The sequence below is a fragment of the Glossina fuscipes genome, unplaced genomic scaffold (genome assembly GCF_014805625.2).
Source record: "Glossina fuscipes isolate IAEA_lab_2018 unplaced genomic scaffold, Yale_Gfus_2 27, whole genome shotgun sequence".
NCBI classification, from domain to species: domain Eukaryota; kingdom Metazoa; phylum Arthropoda; class Insecta; order Diptera; family Glossinidae; genus Glossina; species Glossina fuscipes.
Window position 1 is genome coordinate 8,673,450 of NW_023998422.1, and position 22,758 is coordinate 8,696,207.

The 22,758-nt window shown below is 35.9% G+C and overlaps 1 protein-coding gene across 1 annotated transcript in view; it reads left to right on the top strand.

Moving 5' to 3' along the window:
* The first annotated feature begins 414 nt into the window (after positions 1 to 414).
* The window catches only part of LOC119636021 (photoreceptor-specific nuclear receptor), a 30,392-nt gene continuing 8,048 nt past the window's right edge, over positions 415 to 22,758 (top strand). The window contains exons 1-4 of the mRNA XM_038031091.1: positions 415 to 435; positions 3,858 to 3,874; positions 9,383 to 9,505; positions 18,384 to 18,487. Coding sequence (XP_037887019.1) covers positions 430 to 435; positions 3,858 to 3,874; positions 9,383 to 9,505; positions 18,384 to 18,487 — 250 coding nt within the window. The 5' untranslated portion in view covers positions 415 to 429. The remainder of the gene's footprint in view (positions 436 to 3,857; positions 3,875 to 9,382; positions 9,506 to 18,383; positions 18,488 to 22,758) is intronic.

Sequence of the window (22,758 nt, forward strand, 5' to 3'; positions counted from 1 at the left end):
TACTACTATAACCCCAAATGAAAAGTATATTAACATGAGAATAAGCATAGCATTTGTGTTTTTATCCGTGTGTTTTATGGTGGGTGGTACTGACGTTGTGTCGCAATATGGCTGTTGTCTGATGATTGCAAGAAAGTATGATGTGATGTGGTTTTTTTTTTTTCCTCTCAGCCCTTTTTTTGCTATTAATTTTGCACTAATACACATACCGCACATATATAAACAGTGGCAGTAATGTAGGTAAGTGGGTGTTCGAATGGTTTAATTTCATATTGCTGATGCTTTCAAGAGCCTCCACATTGTTGTGATGCTTATGATGATGTTGCTGCTCTTTGTTCATTCCTGATTGCGGCTAACATTTAGGGGTTGGTTAAAGCTCAACAAGAACAAAAACAAATACAGCAACAACAATTTGAACCAGAAAATACTATGTACGTATGTATATACGTATGCATATATATATATATATATATATATAAATATATGTATGCATATAAATATGTATATACATATATACATATTTTCGTATATCTGGGTGTTTAGCTTCTGTCATGGTGTTGCATTTTGTATTGTGATAAATCTCAGATCGTATATCGAAACGTTAACATCGCGGATTCACATTTAACCTGCTGCTGCCGCCACTTGTACCGTCGTGATTTCCATGAAAGAGAAATTAAAAATTGTACTGAAATTGAAACCACCAACATCATCAATAACTCTCAGCGGCAACAATATAGTAATAACAAGAACGAAAACAACAACAAAAATAATATTAATACCAACACTAACATATATAATAATTAATCTATATCATTAATTAATTGTGTGCTATGTGGCTTTAATACAAATAATTTCTATCTTTTTTTTTTCGCGTTTGATTTTTATAAAGCAATTAAAGGTTAAAATATTATAAAGAAAAAGAGGAAAATTTTATATAATAATTTTCAAAATATTTTTAATGTTTTAATCCAAAGAATATGTTTTGCTATTTAAAAAAAAAAAAAATTATATATTTTTTTTTTTAAGTGAAAAGAATATCAGTTTTTAATAATAAATAATACAGAGAACTTAGACAAAAAGTGTAGAATTTTGAAAATATGAATAAAGAGGATCCACCGAGCTTAGCTCGTACCGCTGTTTTAAGTCAAGGTAAACGTTTTATAAAATCCAAAAAAATTGTAATATTTTTATGCGGATTATTTCAAACTTTTATCGATATTTTTTTGTGTAAAATAAAATCACCATTAAGAAGTAAGAACCAATATTGAATGCTTGCAGTGGTTGTGAAAATGTGCACGATTATGCGAAAAGATGAAGTCGTTGACGCGGCTTGATCTATCTCAACCAGTGTGTGATAAAAGTGAGACTCCTTTAGGAAAGGTTTTATTTTTGCTTACGTTAGGGTACACACCTGCTTACAGAATTAAATCTTGTTCAGTTCAAAGACTCAGCCGTTTGTTTAGTTAAAAGTCTGCCGCTGATTCAGACAGTGATAGACAATTATGCAATAATAACAACTCGTCCAACTGATGAAGACCGGTCAAACGAGCTTCCGGGCAGGTCGTTTCTTGATTGCACTAGAGATAAAGTTCTCGAAAAGTGAGAAAAAATCAACTACGCTCCCTCCCTGTGCAGTAACATGGACTTTTTAAAATAAGGCTTTATATGGGGAATGGTCGAAGAAGCAGTCCGATTCGAACCATTTTCATTAACGGTCGAACACAACAACATAATAAACAAAAGGAACGGATGGATAGACAAGCTCTTTGACCGATCCAGAATCATTTCCTAAATCGACCGGTAAAATACAAGCTGGATTTCTCTTACGTCCTTACGAGCCATGCCCATCAAATATTGCAAACTGTTGATATTTAGTTTATCCGATGTTTTTCATTTTTTTTTACGCTCAGCACCGAAGGATAAGTAGTATAATATTCATTTTGTGGAAAGGTTCAATAGGGAATTTCAGAGACCACATAAAGTGTGTATATTGTCGATCAGCATCAAACTTCGAATCGATTGAAGCATGTCCGCCTGTCCGGTCGCTCGTTTGCGTAATGTCTGCTGTAAACGTTCTCCTCGTCACAGAAATGGAACTGTCGGCTTCGAATCCAAAAAACACTGGAAGCCATTGCACGCTGGCTGATATTGAAAATGGGCCAAGTTGGCAACAGAACACGCCCACATGGTAATACGAATTGAGAAACACGATATAAATCTTTGCTTTTATTCTAAAAAAATGGAAAAATCAGCCACACCCACCCAACATTATAGACTATAAAAATGTAGTTTCACCTTTTTTTATTAGTATTCCTCAAGATAACGGCATTAAAGATTCTGTCGCGGGCCAATTTATTCTTACTTGTTTTAATTATTTTTTAATTCGGAACCACAACATTTCACACAACGTTTTCAAGTTGAGAACATCTTTTTTTTTTTTGGGGTTAAAAAGTGTCTTCACACTTCAAGATTTCATAAATACGCCGTCAATTTCATTTTGATTGATGTCAAGTGTGTACACATGAAATCCAATATTTGGTAGACAACTCATGCGTTTGTTGTATGAAAATTATAAACAGTATTTCACGGGAAGTATTGCCTGCCTACGCTAGCTATGCTGTCTTCGCATCTGTTCGATAATCCACAATGTTACGCCAGAAAATCTGCTGCTTTTTTGAGGCAAATTGAGCATCGGATCGTTTTTGTAAGAATGAGTTCCGTAAGAAATGAGGCACCGCTAAGGAAGTGTCCTAAATTCAGTGATGCAAACTAGTGGTGATTGGAAAGGAGGCGAGTTTGGCGAGTAAGCCGCAAGTTGAGTTGAGTGCTTTCGAGGTCTCGCGAACCAGTTTGGCTGTCTGGATTGATAATATTCGTATGGTGTTACGTAACCACGGAAACCATGGAAAATCAAATTAATGAGCCATTAAAAAATTTGTCACGCCTACTAACATCTTTTTATTTCATTCCTTACCATTTAGACGATAACTGAGGTCGATAGAAAAACACTGATTTTTTGGTAGATGTTTTCTAAGGCAGCCTATTACGTTCGCCACGACTATGCATGACTGTATGCGGAAAGTATGTAACCACTTGTCGATTTTTACAGTTTGCGTCCCAATCTGCGCTGCATAGTGTGCAAGCATTTCTATGCAGCGCTTTTTACGAAACAGCTCAAGACTTTTGGTCTCTGTCATGTATCTTAAAATTCCATTTCTAAGGCTACTCTCCTCAATGTGGTTGATGTCTTCCTTTGTTAGCAACGGTGAACATTTAACGTTATACACATACATTAGAGTATCCATTAAACCCAATGTGTTTTTGTGCCTAAATAATCCTGCAATTTGCCGTAAACTGAATTCGATTCGAATTTGTTTGACAAATGCATCCATAATTTCTCGGTTTCTGAATCCTTATCTCTCCTGCAATAAGTATTCATATCCACATACAGTGTTGTATACGTTATGCCATTTTTGTACAAGCTCGCGTATAAACAATACTCAAGGATTGATCGTTCAAAGACGATATCAATCAAATAATCGTTAACCTGCTCGCTCCAGCGTACTTGTCTCAAATAATTGACAGATCTTAAAAGCTATAATACATATTCAGTTGCACAATTCTTTTACTTTTGGTATTTTAATATATTGGGACTTAACGTTAATTTTCACCCTCGACTTGTGCAGGTAAAAATGATAAAGTAATGGGGAATACCGATGCACATAGCGGTTCAATCCGATTATTTTGACCTTTCTCTAACACTTTCCAATTTATTGTTACGGGGACATTCATTGTATACAGGCGCCAATCATGGAACGTTAAAATTGCATTTTCGGCATTCATTTGAAGAAATCAAGGGTCGAAGCCCACCAAGCTACGTTCAGAAGCTTATGTTGATGGTGTTTCATCATATCCCAATTGTCGGTTTTGCATGCAATGGTTCAAAAGTGGTGACAAATATTGACTGAAAATACCATTTTTCGGTCACTTGTTGCGAAAGTGGTCAAGGATACACTCTTGCAGCCCGAATAGGAGATTCTGTCACACACAGCGTACCCACCAGACATGGCGCCTTGTGAATGCCACTTGTTCAAATCGATGCAGCATGGCAGGACTGGCACGCAGCTTCGCAAAGTTGAAGAAGTGCGAAAATGGATCGATGATTGGATCGCTGCCAACTTAGAGTCGTTCTTTCGAGGTGCGCCAAAGATTGCAAACAATGATGGAAAATATTTTGATTAATATATTGTTATGAAATTTGCTTTTATGAGATACAGTCCGCATCACTAGATCGTAGATATTTTGATCAAGAGAAATACATTTCAAAGTTCTTTTGTTTACAATTATATTTCTTTTAATGTAGGATTATTTACAAATTATTTTTGGCAATACTTTCGACTGCTTAACTCAAATACTCTTTTTCTACTCTCTTGTCTTTCACAAATATTCTATTTATATACATCTTTGCAATCCTATTACTAGCACCTAATTTTATGACTTGATATTTAATTCGTTAACCTGCTTTTGTTGGTAATCGTTTTCATCGGCATGCAGCTGCAAGAGGCGCCTGCGAATGTGTACTCTGCTTTTACCTGTCTGTTTTTCCACTAATCGCTTTCATCGATCTGCAGCTGCACGACGCCTAGCGAATGTAAATTTGGTTGTAGAAAATGACTAGATTTGGGATTTCCGTAACAATATACTGTAACAATATATTTCAATAAATGCTTTTTTCAATTGAAAAAATGGGCAAAATACATGCAATCATCTAATATATCTTATCTTTAGAGAGCCAAGCAAACAAGTCGTCTTGAAATTCAGCTGAAGGAAAAAAATCGTCGTTTTTAAGCTAGCAACCAGAGAATATGTGTCTTCGAAATCGGCTCCTTACCCTTGTAGATATCGTCTTAAGCGCGCCTTAGAATTCATTTGATTTATATGGTTTCGGTGAAACTTTACTGATTGCTTTCATCAGTGGTAAAACGTCATCAATTGCATTATCTCGTTGATTTATTATCTCGCCTTGCCTTAGTTGTGTCAAGTACGTAAATATGAAACTGGTATGTTATCGTATGAAAATGTCGACTGGAAGTGCTTGAGAGTAACATGACGTGCTTGAGAGTAACTAGAGTGTTAGCTAAGGCCGTCTATTACATACTTGACATATTTTGATTTGCATCTTTATGATTTTAACTTACCTGTCCTCACGTGGCCATGGTTTACATGCTCATTGCTTTCCCTTTATAAGGACACACTTTATTCAGTCTTCCTTTTGGATTCCAGTCCAGTTTGGTTTCCCAGTAAAAGATTAAAAATTGCGATTTTTCAACTTTCTCATACAGTAACTCCAATTGGGTCGTAGCATTCCGGATGTATCGAAAACAGTTGTCACATTAACATGAGCTTATCTCAATTGCGTTTGTATCCAACTCACGAGAGAATCAAACACAAAAGCTTAGTTCCGTTTGTCCAAGGGTTGTGAGGTTGAGAATATACTTTTTAGAATTAAACTTAAAACATATAAAAAATACCTTCAAATTAAATTTTGTCAAAAAAAACTGTATTTTTTTCCAAGGAGATGTAAGCCTTTGGAGTTACTTTTGAATGCTAAAAATAATTAGTAACTCCTTTGTAAGGAAAATTTAATTTAAATGCACTCAGCTCATCAAAACTTGAATTGGATAGGCTTTTTATCGGGGAGGCAAAACGATCAACGAGAGTGCGAAATTTTTGTCGGTTCAAAGCGCCTATGCATTAATTGCCAACATAGTGAAATAATTCGTGGATGACGGGTATTGGCGTAGCTTCGAAAAGTGTCCCAAATTGAATTAAATTCGCGTGTAACAAAAGTTTTGATTTGGCATTGCTTAAATACTCTGTTTGGGAATATATGTTTGTCGCCTTATTCGGAAATTTATGCGGATAGATCTAACAATCAGCGGAAAGTGCCAACGCGTCAACATTAGACATATGACATAAGTCTCTATTAGATTGCTTACAAGCTCGAAATAGATTTACACCGCAGGATTCCCCTGAATTTTAAGCGCTTAACTCTTTCTATCTATCTGTATGGTTAGGATTTCAGGGCTTGCCTTCTATATCCATCACCGAAGGTTGAAGTGTGTATGCATTTTGTTAAAACTTCGAAAAACTCAGAAGCAAGCTTCAGAGATCCCATAAAGTTTTGATGGTCTTGATCCGGAACCGTTCGTCTGTCTGATTGTCTACGTGGTTACATTTTCCTGGTCGCAAAAAGGGAGATATCTGCTTCAAATTTGCTAGAAACATTGAAAGTGCCGGCATACAGATTGGTGTTGAAATTAGTTCAAGTCGGTTTCAGAATATGACAACAGCGCTACGTAACCCCAGACCTCAGACTTTGCTTCTAGCAATAAAAAATATTTGGTTTTTTGCACGTTTCCTGTAAACCGCAGCAGATACAAAGATAAAAATTTCTTCTTATATTCTTTGGGCGGGTCTTTAGGAAAATGGAAAAAATCGGTCGCTCCTACTCAACATTACACAATATGAATAATATTTCATTCTTTTATCAAAATCTTTGCACGTACCAAGCTTGAGGCGCACAATAAGGTCTATATACTATTGATAATTGTTTCAAACATATTTGTCAATCTGTCCGTACATCCCTTAGCTAATGTGTTGTGAGAGCGAAAATGGAAACATTTGCTTCAGACGTACAATACGAACTTCCATTTTTATTCTATAAAAATAGAAAAAATCAATCACGTGGACCTAATCTTCTAGATGTTCTAATTTAGTTCTTCCCCTTTTTTTACCGGCCACCGAAGGATGAGGGTTATTCCGGGCGTTTTTTCGACACGATCGCAACGCCCAGCAAAAATGAAGGTATCGCCTTCAAAGTTGGCAAAAAAGCTGACAGGTGGGTATTAAAAATGGGGCAAATGCATGGAAGGGCACGCCTACGGTGCTAGGTATAGTGAATATACCTCGGTATTTCAAAAGGAATAAAAAGTTGATTTTTTTAATCGGCATTCATGAACTGTAGCAGATAAACGTGCAAAAATTGGAATGCGTGTTCCATGGGCGATGCTGTAGAGTAAAATATGTAGTAAAATAGGCAAAATTCATCTGGCTTACCCAATATTACAATGTATGAAATTTTCGTTTATTTTTTTTTCCAATTCCTTCGAATTAAGAATGAGTCTGCTAGCATAGCAGTCTGCTCATGTGTCCATCCGTCCGTCTGCCAAGGAGAGTAGTATCAATGGCAACCTTTCTCTTGTTCTCAAAAATGAGATATCGCCTAAAAATATGCAAAAGAATGTGAAAATTACGCAAAGTGATTAAAAGATACGCCCACAAAGCCCGCACGCCTATGTAGCAAAAGAAGCGAATACGTCTGCTTGCCTTATTTTCTGCTTGTTACTCAGAAAGCACCGCCCATACAGCATATAAAAATCGACTTTTGTTCTGAAAATAGAAAAAAATGAACTGCACCCCGCCCAATATTAGAGAGTATGAAAATTTAGTTCTTTGAATTTTTAGGGCTTTTTGGGATAAAGGTGTTGGGTGTAAGAGATTCTGTCGCGATCGAATATGATTTTCTTACTTGTCGTACTTGTTATCTATTTGTTGTTCATTTTCCTAAATAGTTAATTTAGATGGAAAGTAAATTTAAAATAAAATTATGAAGATAGCTAGAAGCAAGTACTATTATCGAAATGATATAAATGCTAAAAGCGAAAAATAGTTCTTTATATTAATTTTGGTATGCTCTGCACTAAATATTGCCCGCAAGTCCCATAATGATTTCAAAAAAGAAAGACAAAAGGTAAATAGAAGAAATCGATAGTTTTAATGCAGGAGACGAAACTATTCGTACGTAGATCCTGTATCTTAATCCATGCTCATTGATATCATTTACTTTATGTCTCAATGTTATCATCAATATCATCATCAAATATAATTATCATAAATATGAAATTTATATTCATGCACGTAGAAAATGACTACATTCGTATAAGATTTCATTGTATTTGGTTTATAATTGAATTAAATTTGACTCAATCAAGAGATCCTTAATATTCATATCACAACAACGGTAAATCGGTTTAGGAAATTGTGTTAACACTTTTACTTAAACAAAAGAAAACACGCACGCACGTACTAAAAACAAACACAAACACACACACACACACACATACAAACTTACCATAATATACATTCGTACATAGTGGCGACTACATTTGTCTATATCTATAAATATATATATATATATATATATATATATATGGATTGATAGAGTAAAACTTGAAAGGATACACAAGTCATAATGTTTAACGGGGAAAGAGTGAAAAAATGAATAATAAAAAAAAAAAAAAAATTCATAAAAATTAACTGGTGAAAATTCAAACATATGACGTTAATCCCGGCGGCATTAAACCGCAGTTGGTGTTTAACGGATTCCGCATAGCGTATGTGTATGCGTATGTGTGTTTACATATTCACTTGCCTGTTATCAAACTACAAACAATACAAAGTGGATGGATGGAATCGGGTGGCATATATAAGCTTTGTAGAGAAGACATAAGATAAACTATAAATTAAATAAGTATATGACTGGTTGACTGACTGACTGAGCGACTGACTAAATGACGGGCCGACTGGGGTTAAGTGCCGGGCCACATTTGAATTGAAATCACTGTACAAATCAAATTAGGGTGTGATGAGAAAACAATTGTCCCTCGAGACAAATTTTCGCAAAAAAAGAAAAAAACTTTTTTTCTTTTTCTTTGTTTGCAGATTGATGTCGGTAAGTGATGTGCTTGCCCTTAATGGTGTCCTAATTGAATGAGTACATACGAGTATATATATATGCTTATATATATGTATATATATGTATATATGTATAGCAACATTAACAAATATAACTTTTATGCTTTTATGCTATACTACGGAGAAAAGTGGTGGAAATTATGCTAAATATGAAATAGTTGTGCTGAAGCAATTTACTTAGCGAAGGGCGACACCAGAGTCGTTACAGTAATAAAATTCAAATTAACTAAATTTGTCTATATAGCTACATGAGTGTGGCTGTGTGTGTGTGTGTGTGTGTGTGTGTGTGTGTCTGTGTGTGTGTGTGTGTGTGTGTGTGTGTGTGTGTTTTAATAGAATTTTTTTTAAATTCACATTTCTTTTCTTGTTTGTTTTATGTTTTTTTTTTGTTTCCGTTGCCTTCTGCAGATATTCCAAATCCAACGAGATTATGTTGTACACCGCCCCAAAATCGCTTGATACCTTGGAATCATCATGCAGCTGCGTCAAATGCAAACAATACAGAATCAAATGGCGGCGGTGGCGGCGAACCAACTTGCCTCGCTGTGCCACGTTCCAAAAATCAAAATCTCGGTCTCATATGTGTGGTGTGTGGTGATACCAGTTCCGGTAAACATTACGGTATTTTAGCTTGCAATGGCTGCTCCGGTTTCTTCAAACGCAGCGTTCGCCGTAAACTTATTTACAGGTTAGTATAAATAAAAATAAGAAGAAGAGAGACGAATCACGATTTGGAGAGTGCGGGAACACTTAAGAAAATTAAATTTTTTTTCTTCTCTATGCATTTAATTGTCGCTTAACGGCGGGCATGGCATGGTTTATATTAAATGCCGTCATTTCTTCGCATTATTTTTAATAAAATGGATTAGGAATTATGAGCGCAACGACACGTGATGGAATGCATTACGTGAATTATTTTATATTATGAATAAGTGGTTTTTAACGTTTAAATTTTTTTTTTTTGCAAAGACTTGGAAAGTTTTGAATATTTAAAATTATTTACATTTGCTGAGAAGAGAATTCGATGAGATTTCCGCTGAATTCTTTTGTGATCTAACATATGGAAAACAATGGAATAAAAAATATTTCCCATTATGCAACATATCTCACTCATATTCTACATCACTTGGCATGCAAGGGTGTATTAAGTTTGCACAGACGTATGCAGCACTTGGGACGATTTGAGATGAGCGCACATCTTATTCTCTCGATGGACTGGCACTTTCACAATCGACCTAAGTTCGCCTGTCCATCCGTCCGCTCGTCCGTCTGTCTGCCATCTGGTAGTTTTACTTTCTTTTGTTCAACTCACAATTCGTAATACTTGAGATATTTTGATGAAATTTGGTATATCGACTTTCTTTGGCCCGGGGGCAAAAACTATTGAAAATAGTTTGGGTTGCACCACTTTCTCGGTCACTTCCCTTATTTTGAAAAATTGTTCTATGAATGATTATAGTGAGCGAAGTAATGTACGGTATTTAATAGTGATCTGCGTCCCACTTTAGTGTTTTTACTTCTTCATTACGCAATTTCATCTCATTCTCTATAATATTTTGAGTCAATCTTAGAATCAAGGCTTAGTTGGATGCGTGAAATTCTTTCAAAAGCTTCGAAAATACTTCTAACTTGTGTTCGCACAATATTTGAAGTACAGTTAATCAATCGGTAGGTTGTTGATTAATGAGTCTTTTAAAAAAAAAAATCACCATATGTCGACATCTATTTTAATTACACCCGTAAAACGTTTCTTTGCAACTGAGGCTTCTTTTCTAATTACGCCTTGCTTTGCTAACTAAATGTTTTAGATAGTTGGTCGTAATGGAATGATGCAGTAGACCCGTTAACTTTTGATATTATGTATTGAAAAGCCTTACTGTTCAGCCGCCGGCATAACCTTCGTGCTAAACAACTGATTGGACTGCGTGTCATGTTAAGATAAAATTCTGTGAAATTGCTTGTTAAATATTCCATTGTGCCTAAAGTAAGTGAAGTCGATAATGAACATCACCACCTTGATCGCCAGAGTATGAAACTCAGCCATAAAAGTATGGTTACAGCATTTGGTTGTTCGACCGTAAGTTAGTTTAAAAGTACTATACAGTAAAAGCTTCTTATTCGCGGGGGATACGTTCCATAAAAACGCCGCGAATACAGAAACCGTGAATACGGAATGGTAATTTATATGGGATTATAGGGGATACGCTCCTAGGTGACAAAATAAAAAACAAATCAATTTAATTGAAGTTTTTGAACATTTTGATTAATTATCTTAAGGCTTAGGCAATGGTTTCAAGAATTTTGTAAGTTTCTCTTGCTTGGCAGTTTTTAAAAGGTCCTTCAATTCAGACTGATACGCAGCAGTCGCATTAGCAATTTGCCTCTTCAAAAAAAGACTTCGTTCCATAGACGGATCAATGTTCATTTGCATTCTTAAACCTTCACTAAGAGTTTTCATACTAAATATCACATTTCCAGTGCTTGTTGAAGCCTCTTCTTTAATGGGCTGTGAATTTATCATTTCCTCCAAGTCGGTTTCAGTCAAATCTTAATTTCGCGATTCAAGCAATTCCACTTGATTCTATCTGTTCGAACCCATCTCGTCTTATTCCATTCGCGACTTCAGCTATGTTTGCAGTCAAAGTTTGAACTTGCATAGATTCATCGTCATTTTCCGCAGTCAGAGCAGGCCACAGTTTTTTCCAGCATGACTTCAATGTGTGTGGCTTCAGTTCTTCCAATGATTCTTTTATGTTTACGATGCATTTTGCTACGTCAAATTTCTTCCTGCATTCCATAACATTCATATCAGGATTACGTTCCATATTATCGAAGGTTCGTATAATGTAGTAGAGCTTAAAGGCCTGGATTATTCCTTGGCCCCATAGGTTAAAGCAAAGCCGTCGTGTTGGGAGGTAAAAATGTGACTTTCATGTTTGGATGCATAGTTTCAAGTTCGCGAGGATGACCTGGTGCATTGTCCAAAACTAGAAATGCTTTAAAGTCTAAATTCAGTTGTGTTTTAATTAGTTTCAACTTCAAAAACAAAACAATTCCGGAACCAGTCACAAAAAATCCGCGAATGAAGAAATTTGTAGCCGCGAATAGTAAAACCGCGAATAAAAGAAGCACGAATAAGGAGCTTTTACTGCAACTAATGAGCAAGTTTTTGTTAATCATTGCGAACATTTTCACTCCTATTTCTTTCATCGTTCCTATTACCTAATAAGCCCAGAAATACTAAAGATCTGGTTCTATCAAAAAAAAATGCAAAACATTGTCGATAGTTTTGAATTTTGGTCAAAAAACATTAGAAAAATGGTGGTTGTTGACGCATTATTTGTATTTTTACAAAATTTATTAAGCCCCGGATGTAATCGGAAGATTGGCGCAAATTTCAATATTTGTGTTCAAAATCTCTTTAATCGAAGTTGACTGATATTTTTGGAAATTTTTACCTGCCTGGCAATAACAACAAAAATATTCAAAGGAAAATCACTTTCAAAGTTCGCCCTAATTACGCAATGTCTCAATAAAATACTTAAAATACATCTTTCTAGTTGCGACTGGTTGCGACTACAATTAATTGTTCTGAAGGTTTAGTCTCCTTGAAAGGAAGTTTTTTTCCTGAGACTGCGTAGCACTGGAAGGGATGTATCACATGTAGAACTGGGCAAGACAACGCGTTCCATTGGGTCCTTCGGCAGAAGCATTCGCTATTGTCTGCCAAGAGGAGCTTACGAAAGTGCACGAAAGCAGTATCGCGACATTCAGCTCGAATGGATCGTGAGAGTATTCAGTTTATTAGTGGATTCGTGGAACGTGTTAGGCTCCGTTAACGGTTTCGGACAGATATGACTTTCCTCGGATGAATCTCTCAAATTTAGTTTGAATGGACGCTTTCTGTATAACTGCGTGGCTGCAAGCTTCGCCCCATCGTAGATTTCGAACTTCTATTGTTAATCTCACCTTAACCTAGAACCTAGGAACTACAATATATACAGTATGTTGCTCCGCATGGTAAAGAAGTAGAAGAAGTCGTTTAAATCTTCGATTCTTTTGCATTTTTTTGATACAGTTATGCAGTGATTATAAGAACTCTTTGAGGTATTATTACTATAACCGTCGAAAAGAGAGATACTGCCAATGACTATATATTGCCTTGAAATATAGGGTTGTCCATTTCGATGTACCGAAAGTGTTGTTGCTATTATAATTAATTTAGCCCGAGAAATCATTCTAACAGTAAACTTAAGCTCAAGTGCTAGCGCTTTAGGATTATCGGTTTTATTAAAACAAAAAAATTGCACTTGAGATTTGAATGCACGACCGTTGATTTGTTAGTCTAGACCCATAGCCTGCTTGGTCCACTCTGCTGGTGGATTGTTCCGAAAGTAAATGTAAATAAAACACACTTGTGATTAGGATTGGGATCAAATTTCTTTTGCAATACATTGCTTGGATCTTGCCAATGCAATTCATACACTAAACGAGAAATACAATTCATACATAGCTATATAGCGTACAGAAATTGCTAAAAGTTATTGCGAACACATCGCGGTTACGTTTCGTGCACGTGGGTTGAAGTTCATATTTGGTTAGATGACTTTGTAAATAAGGCTTATCGTTCCCTTGGTGTAAAGAAAACACACCTGAAATTCCTAAAGGACTCTTACATATGTGAAAATAATTTTTGGGTGCAGTTTGTGGGCTAAAAATCTCTTTTTTTTACATCAAAATGGCGTTGCAGTTACCCATAGTGCAGAACGCTACGGAGACATGATCTTTTGTAGCATAAATTAGCTGACTTCACTTTGGGCGATATGTGGTTTTAGCATAATGTTGCAACCTGCCACATATCTCGTGGCACCATCAATATGTTACGAAAAACGTTAAACGCGCCTGTTATCTGCAAAACTGCCTACGTGGACTTGGCATAAAAATCTTGTGATATAAGTCTATTGGACTTTTTACGTTGAGTGGATGTTGGAACATTGGCTTAGTGCAGAAACTACGAACGCTCAACGGTCTTATTCATCATCATCAATATTCGTGTTATTGGTAAAATAAGCGCAGATTTATGCGGAAAAGTGGCAAAAATTGAGTTTTTATAAAAGTCTAGAGATATTACATTCTTTTTAAATAAAAATGGCATGAACCCATGTTCAAACTAAAACAAAATTGATGTCAATGCCTTTTACTATTTAATTCATATTTCAAAATAAAAAAAAAATAAAAAAGTTATTTGATCACAGTACACTTGTAACAGGTAATGCCAACATATTGAATGGTTAACATTTGTATCTGGCAATGCTTACTTACGGTGTTGATAAAATATTTATTAAGTTATATTCTCGATTACATACGAAGTGGAGGAGGTGTACGGAGCACGAAAGTTTCATCTCCTCAATTTCCCATTCGATACATCTCTAGCACTATTATAATAATTTCTTTAACTCATTGAAATAAATTCTTGGACTGAAGTTAGTTTAAGATATTGTTACGAAAATCCCTCAACCGATTTTCTAAGAACTTAATTCCTTAAAATGGAGACATGAAATACGGATTCGTGATGCTTTACTTGTCGTCGCAACTTGCCGACTCGCGGAAAGATTACCAACAAGTCGCAGAACATTTCTCAGGTAAAAAGGGATTGGCATCAATACAATCATGTCACAATGATTTTCCGCATTTACAATTTGCTTGTGAAAAGAGCATGTAAGGTGATTGTATGCGGAAGGCAAAGTCAATCGAGTCACGAGAGCAGGGCAATAACAGAAGAAGCATTAAAATATTGTAAATACAAGTTTTTGTAAATAATCTGTAAATAGATCTTCTAAAAATTGTAAATAAAACCTATGTCCAGCAAAAGACTCACAATTCAGTGATATAAATCTACTCGCAAAAAAAGTAAAAACATTATGTTAGGTGACGTCCCGTCGTACATTATATGCCGCACAGTAGTACTGTTGCACATATAACAACTTTTTAAAGTAAGGCTTCATATGAAGAGTATACAAACAAATAGTTCGATCCCAAATATATTCAATAGGGTCCTTGGACCGAAACACGCCCCTGTATCATTTTCGTCAAAATACTTTAAAAATTACGACCTTTAGGTTGAACACAAGAAAACAAAACAACAAGACGGACAGACCGACAGACAAACTAAGATTGATGTAAAAAAGGGATTCTAAATAGACAGATATAACAAAAGTTGAGTCTATCTCAAGCTCCTCTGGCTATTGCACACATGCGCACAAGCTTAACATACCCTTGCACGATAAGTGGTGTAGGGTTTAACAAAAGTAGTTGGATAGAAAAATTTGGTTTTACGTTGTCGTATATTTAGGGATCTAATCGTCGGTCTTGCCCGACTATAATTTGTTCATTTATTTCTAATTATTTCGAACACGAAAATGTTATACAAGTTTTTCAACAAACCCATCGAAAAGCATCGATTTATTTAAGTTATACTTTAGAAAGAAGAAAAATTTATAAAATTTTATTCCATATAAAGATTATTATTTATTGCAATGCGTGTAATTCAATGAATTTCGTTTAAATAAAAATCATTATATCAAAAACAAAAGAGAAACAAAATATATTAAGCTCAGAACAAGAGATGAGGTTAACTTTCTGTCGCCAAAAGAAAAAAAAAAAGAAGGGAAGTAGACCACGAAATTCAATGCATTTCTGTAAAAGCTACGCCAGTTGTAAATCGTCTTAAGCGAGGAAGAGCAGCGCACAAGTAAAACTTTTTTCATTACACGCAAACACGTACACATAAACAAATTTATGATATAAAGCAAATATTTTTTTTTTTTTTTTTTTTTTTTCTTATATAAGTGGGGATGAAAGGAATTGAAATTCTCATTTGTCAAAAGTATATATATATAAACTTTTCTTGTTGTAGTTGCTGCTGCTAGTTGTGATTGTTGGTGTTGTTGTTCTTATACTTCACAAATACCTTTATATGCCTTCATAACGCACCATCCATTGTCAGACAAATAAAGAAATATCAAGTGATGGCATATAATCGAATTCTTTTACATAAGTTTGTGTGTTTTGTGTGCGTGTGTGTATGTGTTTACTACTTCAGTCAAAGCATTATTTCTGTGACCGAATAGACAATCAAATCAAAACAAGTTTACTCATGGAACACGTTCTAACAGTATATGATGTGGCTGAGATTATGGATAATTTTTCTTTTTCACATTTTCTTGTTGTTGTATCATTCTTCTTTTCCTTTCATCGCTCTCAATCCTATTCTATACGTTTTGCACCCCCCAATTCTGCTCGCTCGCCATCATCATACCAAATCAAATCTAACGCGATTTACGAAATTTAATGCGGACGGTCACATTTGGCCAAGTGCATAGCAGTTAAGCTTCATGTCAGTCCCTGGGGTAAAGAAAGGATAATTTCATAAAACATTTTTTGACATTTGCGATTTAAATAACAGCCATAAGCCTTAGCAGCAGCATATTACAAAATAATATTTTGATGGCTTGATACTTAAATGTTGTACGTCGCGTTTTGCTTTTCATTTACATTGCTTTGGGTCCATTTTTCGCATGCAATTTGGGACATTTTTTTCTTCTGTCTTTTTTTTTGCTTTTGCTTTTCATATATCCTTATAAGTGGCAAACGTTTATTTCTTGTCTACATTTAATATTTGATATAATTTTTTTTTTTTTTATTAAATTATGCGTAATTTGTCGAGTAATTGCCATTTAAGATAAAATTAATTAGAGTAACATAGTTAACCTAAGCTAAGGTTTCCGCAGCGGATGGGAATTTGACGATAATATTATTTGCTTTGCCAGCAATAGTTGAATACATGAAAAGAGTTGGGCAATAACAAGTTCAAAGTATCGCATGACATCCTTACCTTGTCTTGCTTAAAGCAAGTTAAATAGTTTCCCGTCTTCCCGTCAGTTTAATTAAAGCTATTCTATGAAAAGATGAAGGGGACATCAATAAAGTTTTTTGGCGGAATATCGTTTTAAAATCAAGGAATCCATTAATTTCTTTGAAGAGGAAAGGTGAGAACTGTACCCCTTGTCAGGATGGAGGAAAAATATAAAAATGGACGCAAAGAAGAATTTCCAATCAGATTAATTCTATCACGACTCCTGTCCGTGGGATAATTTCTCAAGCAACAAATGAGTAGCCGAGGAGGTGAGAATCGCGACTAGCAAGTCGATCAAATCAGTGTTCGCGGATTCAATTCTCAAGTGCGCTAGAGTTTACTTTGATCCTTTAAAAGTCTCCTTAAGGGTCACGATTGTAACCATTTACGCTATAGAGAGTTCTTCTTATTCCAGTTGCAGCGGTAGCTAATCAATCACGCGAGCGAAGGCGTGTTTTATCGTAAAATCGGATAGGACTGGAGCAATTGGAATTGAGGCCATCAAAGAGCTTATATAAGTCAACACAATGTCAGTTCCATAGGGAAGAAAAAGTCCGTTGTAGATATGCGTTTATAGTGAGACGTATCGTAAATTGGTTTGGGAAGCATGAAAGGCATCTTTTTTTGGTTCGTTCAGAGACAATGTATTACATATATTATATATAAATATTGCACTACCAAATCTATAGTGATGGCCTGGAAAGCATGACAGCCGTCTCTTTTACTGAGTGCTGCAAGCAAGCTGGGAGATATTTTGCCTTAAAGTGTTTTATGTACCGACTAGACATTTGGAAAAGACTTTTGGAAGAATTCCGTTGTGGCTGTAGATGCACCTTGGTGTCAAATTGCACAAAGAGTCTGACCAAGAAATGTACACACTTTAGGAAAACTTTGTCTTTATTTGAATCATTCATCCGATCATATACAGCGGACGTATTTTATTATGATTACGGACTTGGGGAAAGGAAACCTTCTATATCCACGAGGCAATGAGTGATCTTTTTCCTATGTTCACCCCCTGCGCAAGGTGATAGCAAGATGACCAACAGGACAGGCCAAGAGAGATTCATTTTATATATTTCTGTCGTTTAATCTTCGGTTAACCTCTTTCTGAGCAGAAAACTGTTCTCTCGCTAGTTTTCGTTTGCGTATTTAGTAAAAGCAAAATTTATGCTTCGCCTATGATGAGTCCTTTGACAATAACGATGATGTTCCTTGGTTGTGATGGCTCATTGAAGTGATGAGTTTTAATTTCTGTTCAAGTGGAATTTTCGCTTTTGTTGTTAATATTTTTGTGAATGGTAATGCACGTTATACACATACACACGTTCACGTTGACCGTTAAGCTCACGCATCCAAGCGCACATTCGCTCATATAGTTAAGGAAAAATCGCATTACGAAGCTAAGCAATGATTGCGGTATAGAAATCACAAATGTTGCAATTTTTTGCTATCTTTCTATTGCTATTATATTATTTGCTGGCATTGTTGCTGGTGCTGCTGCTAATTCCTGATGGTACAAAATAATTGAATATCGAGCATTTGTATGTATGTATGATGTGCTTAAGGATAATTGAATTTGTTTTAACAATTTCACGAGTACTTCTAATAATACAGATAAAATTTCATGTCTTTTATGCTTTCATTGCAGATGTCAAGCCGGCACTGGCCGTTGTGTTGTTGATAAAGCTCATCGCAATCAATGTCAGGCGTGTCGTCTCAAGAAGTGCCTTCAAATGGGAATGAACAAGGACGGTAAGCGTATATAGACCGCATATATATTTATGCGTTTAAAAAAAAAAGAAGTCAATCAACCGATATTTGTTTGCATAGTTGCTCTCGTAACTCTTGCTACAGTTGCCGACGCATTTCACGGCAGATTATTAAAAAGAGAGAAAGAAGCAAATCGAGTTAATGAAGTGCATAATGAAGTGGAGCTTGCCTTTAATTGTTAGCCTAAAAAAAAAAAAAAAAAAAAAAACAGGGGCACGTGCCTCCGAATGGTGCTTCATTGTTGGAAAATATCTCTTTTCTTTGTTGTTGTTGTTGTTGTTGTTTTATGTTTGTTTTTGTTGTTCTCGTTAAATATTGCTGTTCATAAATGAAAGAAAAGCCACAGGATAATGACACATTTTGATGTGAATAAACAAAATCATAACCAACGACCGCACAAAGCAAACCGCAGCGTTTTTTACAACCCTTTCGCAACAACTATTTAAATATTCATACGTTTCGCTCGCTATGATACTTTTATTTACCTACGCGTTTACCTTTTTATTTACTTATTTATTTTTCCTCTTTTTTTTTTTTTTGTTTTTTTTTTGGAATCTACTGTTTCCTGAAGTTTGGTAAATAGTACGTTGCACAAGATGTTGCCTGTCATAGAGAGATAGATGCGAATATGAGCGTTTATGTCTATATTGTTTATTCAATTGAAAATATTTGTGCATATATTACGGGTGTGTTTTCCTTCAGCAGAAAGAAATTGTGTTTAACTAAAAGATAATCTCTTCGGTCGCTTGAGTTGAGAAAATTCTTCCATCAAATTGTAAATATGATGCGTACATGTGTGTACATGACAGGGCATGCCGTTATGCATTCGATTCAATCCAAGGCATGTCGAGATTAATTTCTTCTTGTCGATCTTCGTGCCTCGTAAGCCTCCTTTATCTCCTACAATTCGACCTTCAATGTCAACTTCCGTCCTATTTTTTTTCTTCCTCATATATTTTCTTCTTGCTTCTTTCTTCATATGTATTTAGCGGAGTTGGAGTTGGTGGAGTCAGTGTTTAGCGAATTTTCTTTTTTTTGAACACCAAAACATGCCTCTCTGTGTAGGGAAAATCAAGTAAATTTTGCGTGAAAAAATAATGCTTCTCTACGTAATGTCGACTATCAGTTTGTTTATGGAATTCACCTGCATTATGCATTCCATTTGATGCCTTTTTGCTCCACCGGAAGTGGGAAAAGTGAAGCTCACCAAAAATACAAGTTCTCCTCTAGATTTAGATCTGAAAAGGAGGTTCATTTTACTTATCACTTTCTCTGTCAAGTTGATAAATAGCATTACGGATTCGTCGGGCTTGCTCATCGGAATTGACTTTAACGTTCGTAGCTGCCCCTCGTGAAGGTCGTGAAATATTTAATCGAACTTAAGGTTTAATGTGAAAACTTGAATGACTTTTTTAGTCTTGTGCTCTTATCAGACTCAGCAAAGATTATTGCTGCCATACCTAAGTAATACAATAAATTAATATTCGAATTTAAAGTTAATGAGACGTAAGATAGCAAATTTGATTTGCCATGCTAAGACTAGTTCGAGTCGGCCTATTATCGATGTGCAGGTCTGGCTTGCACGAGTCTACGTCATTTTCGTTTGCTTCCTTCATTCAACTTACGCTTAATTGCTTATTATAGATATTAAGTTAAATTGTGCGTTGCGTGAGTTATCTTAAGTAAATTCACTTTCGAAGAAGTGTTTTGCCTAATTAAGTTGCCATGCAAAGTGTAGCGAAAAAAATGAAAATAAGTAAATAAATACACAATTTTCCCTTAAAACAAGTTAGACCTGCTGCTATATGCAATCGCACTCAAATCACCGAATCACTTTTTTTAGGCTTAGAGTGAGAAAATTCTGCGATGGGTTACCTCTGCTTGGTCGGCGGCCTAAGATCTGCAGAAACTGATACGTTGTCGTGCTAGAATAACAAGCAGGGCTCCTTTTTCTTGATTTCATCATTGACCGCATCACACTCGCCATTGATTGCTTTTCCTTTTCCAAACTAAGTAATGGAAATTATCATCGTATCGAATCATTTTCACGCTCTTTTTCGAGCCAATACTCCTCTTTCAGTCCATTGCTTTCAATCCTATCGTAGAAACAGTAGCGAAATAATGAATACATGTTTCATTCAAGATTACGAATCGATGTAAAAACTCGGCTTTATTGCCATGAAACGTCAGCGCAAAAAAGCCCTCCATTGAGGTTGTTTTCATGTACAAATTTTCATGTGATGTGTTGCACATTTTTGAATGCCTAATGTATGTTTGCTAATGTGTGAGCTTTCAATCGACGATAATCCAATATAATTTTGTCAATGTTTTATTTCTTCCACGGCCTCCTCATGTGATTGAACAATGCAATGTTCCTTATTGACCTAAAAACGAAACGCGAAAGTACTGCACTAGAGTCCTGGGGAGTCCTTAGTTCTAGTACAACCAGTCAGGTGTCAAACAAATATTATAATAATTGGAACGGCTTCACGAGGTGTATGCAAGGTGACCATCCAATTTTTAATTTTTTTTCTTCTTATTTTGGTACACATATCCCCAACATATGTTGACATTATCCGCCATTTTGCATTTTTAGATGGTTTCTAACAGATACAAAGGTAACACGTGGTTTGGTGTTGTTTGGCGATTTTTTCCTATGGAAAATATGTATCAAAAAATCTGCATTAAAGTTTGTGTGAAAAATAAAATTAAGTGCTCCAACGTACTTCAAACGTTGACTGTAGCATTTGGTAGGGATACTTTAAGTAAAGAAAATATTTATAAGTAAGACAAGCCTTTCACAGAGCGCCGAGAAGATGTTAACGACGACACCTGCCATAGACGCTCCAGCACTTCGGCAATCAATGAAAACGCTGAAGTGGTGAACAAGCAGGGTTGTGGAGAATCGTCGAATCACTGTTAGAGAAAATTTTTCGGATGTTTTGGGCATGAAATGTGGTACTATTGTGTCACAATAAAGCGCCAGCACACACGTCATTGTTTGTTCGTCAGTTTTTGGCTAAGACAACGCCGCAATGATGACTCAGTCATCCTATTTACCAAACTTGGCTCCCCATGCCTCATACTTTTTTCTGAAACTGAAAAGACCCGTGAAAAGACGGAGTTTTGCCACGATTAAGGAGATAAAGACAATATCCCTGAGAGAACTCAAGGCCGTACCAAGTATTATATCCAAGCAGTTAAAAAGCGCCAGCACCAAGTTCGTATACTCGGTAAACTATACTTTAATTACTATTGGTGTGAAGTGAGACACCGTAGCCGTGATACATGAATAGCAAGGATCGGCCATACACCACCTTCTGCTGCGGTCACTCGCTGTCCCCCTCTGCCCACTTCTTTGTGACGATCGACGTGTTACATATATAGGGGACGTCCCCTTGCTCGTGTAGAAAAAAGGCAGAAAACAAAAGAATAGCCGCGATCCATACGTCAAGTTAACTGGTTTTCCGCTTTGTTCACATGCGTCCGATTTTGGAAATCGTGAAAATTCATCAAATTATTCGCGGGCTACGGTTCGCAATCGAAATTTAAAAGTTGTTGATGTTCGCGATTAAATTTGATAGACACGGAGACGTTTGAGCGGCAGTTCAACTAACAGAACTGGAATTAACGTGACTTAGGTATTGGCTTATTAGGTTAAATCGGGTAAAGTTCACAATTAAATGTGTGAAATCAATGAAGTGTGTTACTACTTGATAACCGAAAGTAGATCTAAGTTAGTCTATACTTTTTATTGAAAATCGAGCAAATTTATCATCGTTCTTCATCCAGTATCCCTTTCAACTAAATTTTCAACGCGGTGTAAGTAAAGCAAATATGGATCACGCGATAAGGTGCTTTCTGTACGCAAAATGATAGAACAACCAAAAGTCAAATTTTTTGGGAATTATGTCAGAGCGAACTCCTGCCCGTTAAGAGTCCTTTCTATAAATGATAAAGTTAACCTAAGATTTTGACGGAGATGGTCTATTGTCTAGTCTAGATTCCATTGCAGATATTACTCGCGACGTGTTCGTTTTCGTTTCCGTCAAGAGACGTGATCGCCCACGGAACGCCCGTCGAACAGAAAGAAGGAAAGTTTTCAAAAAAATTTGTTGCTTAAAATAAAACTGAAAGCAAAATGCTTATGGAGCTGTTTAGCTGAAAAATGCCTTGAAGGTGCTCATCGTAATGACTTTCATTTATACATGTTTTACGTTGACTTTGATCTTTATTTGAGATTGTGTTGTACG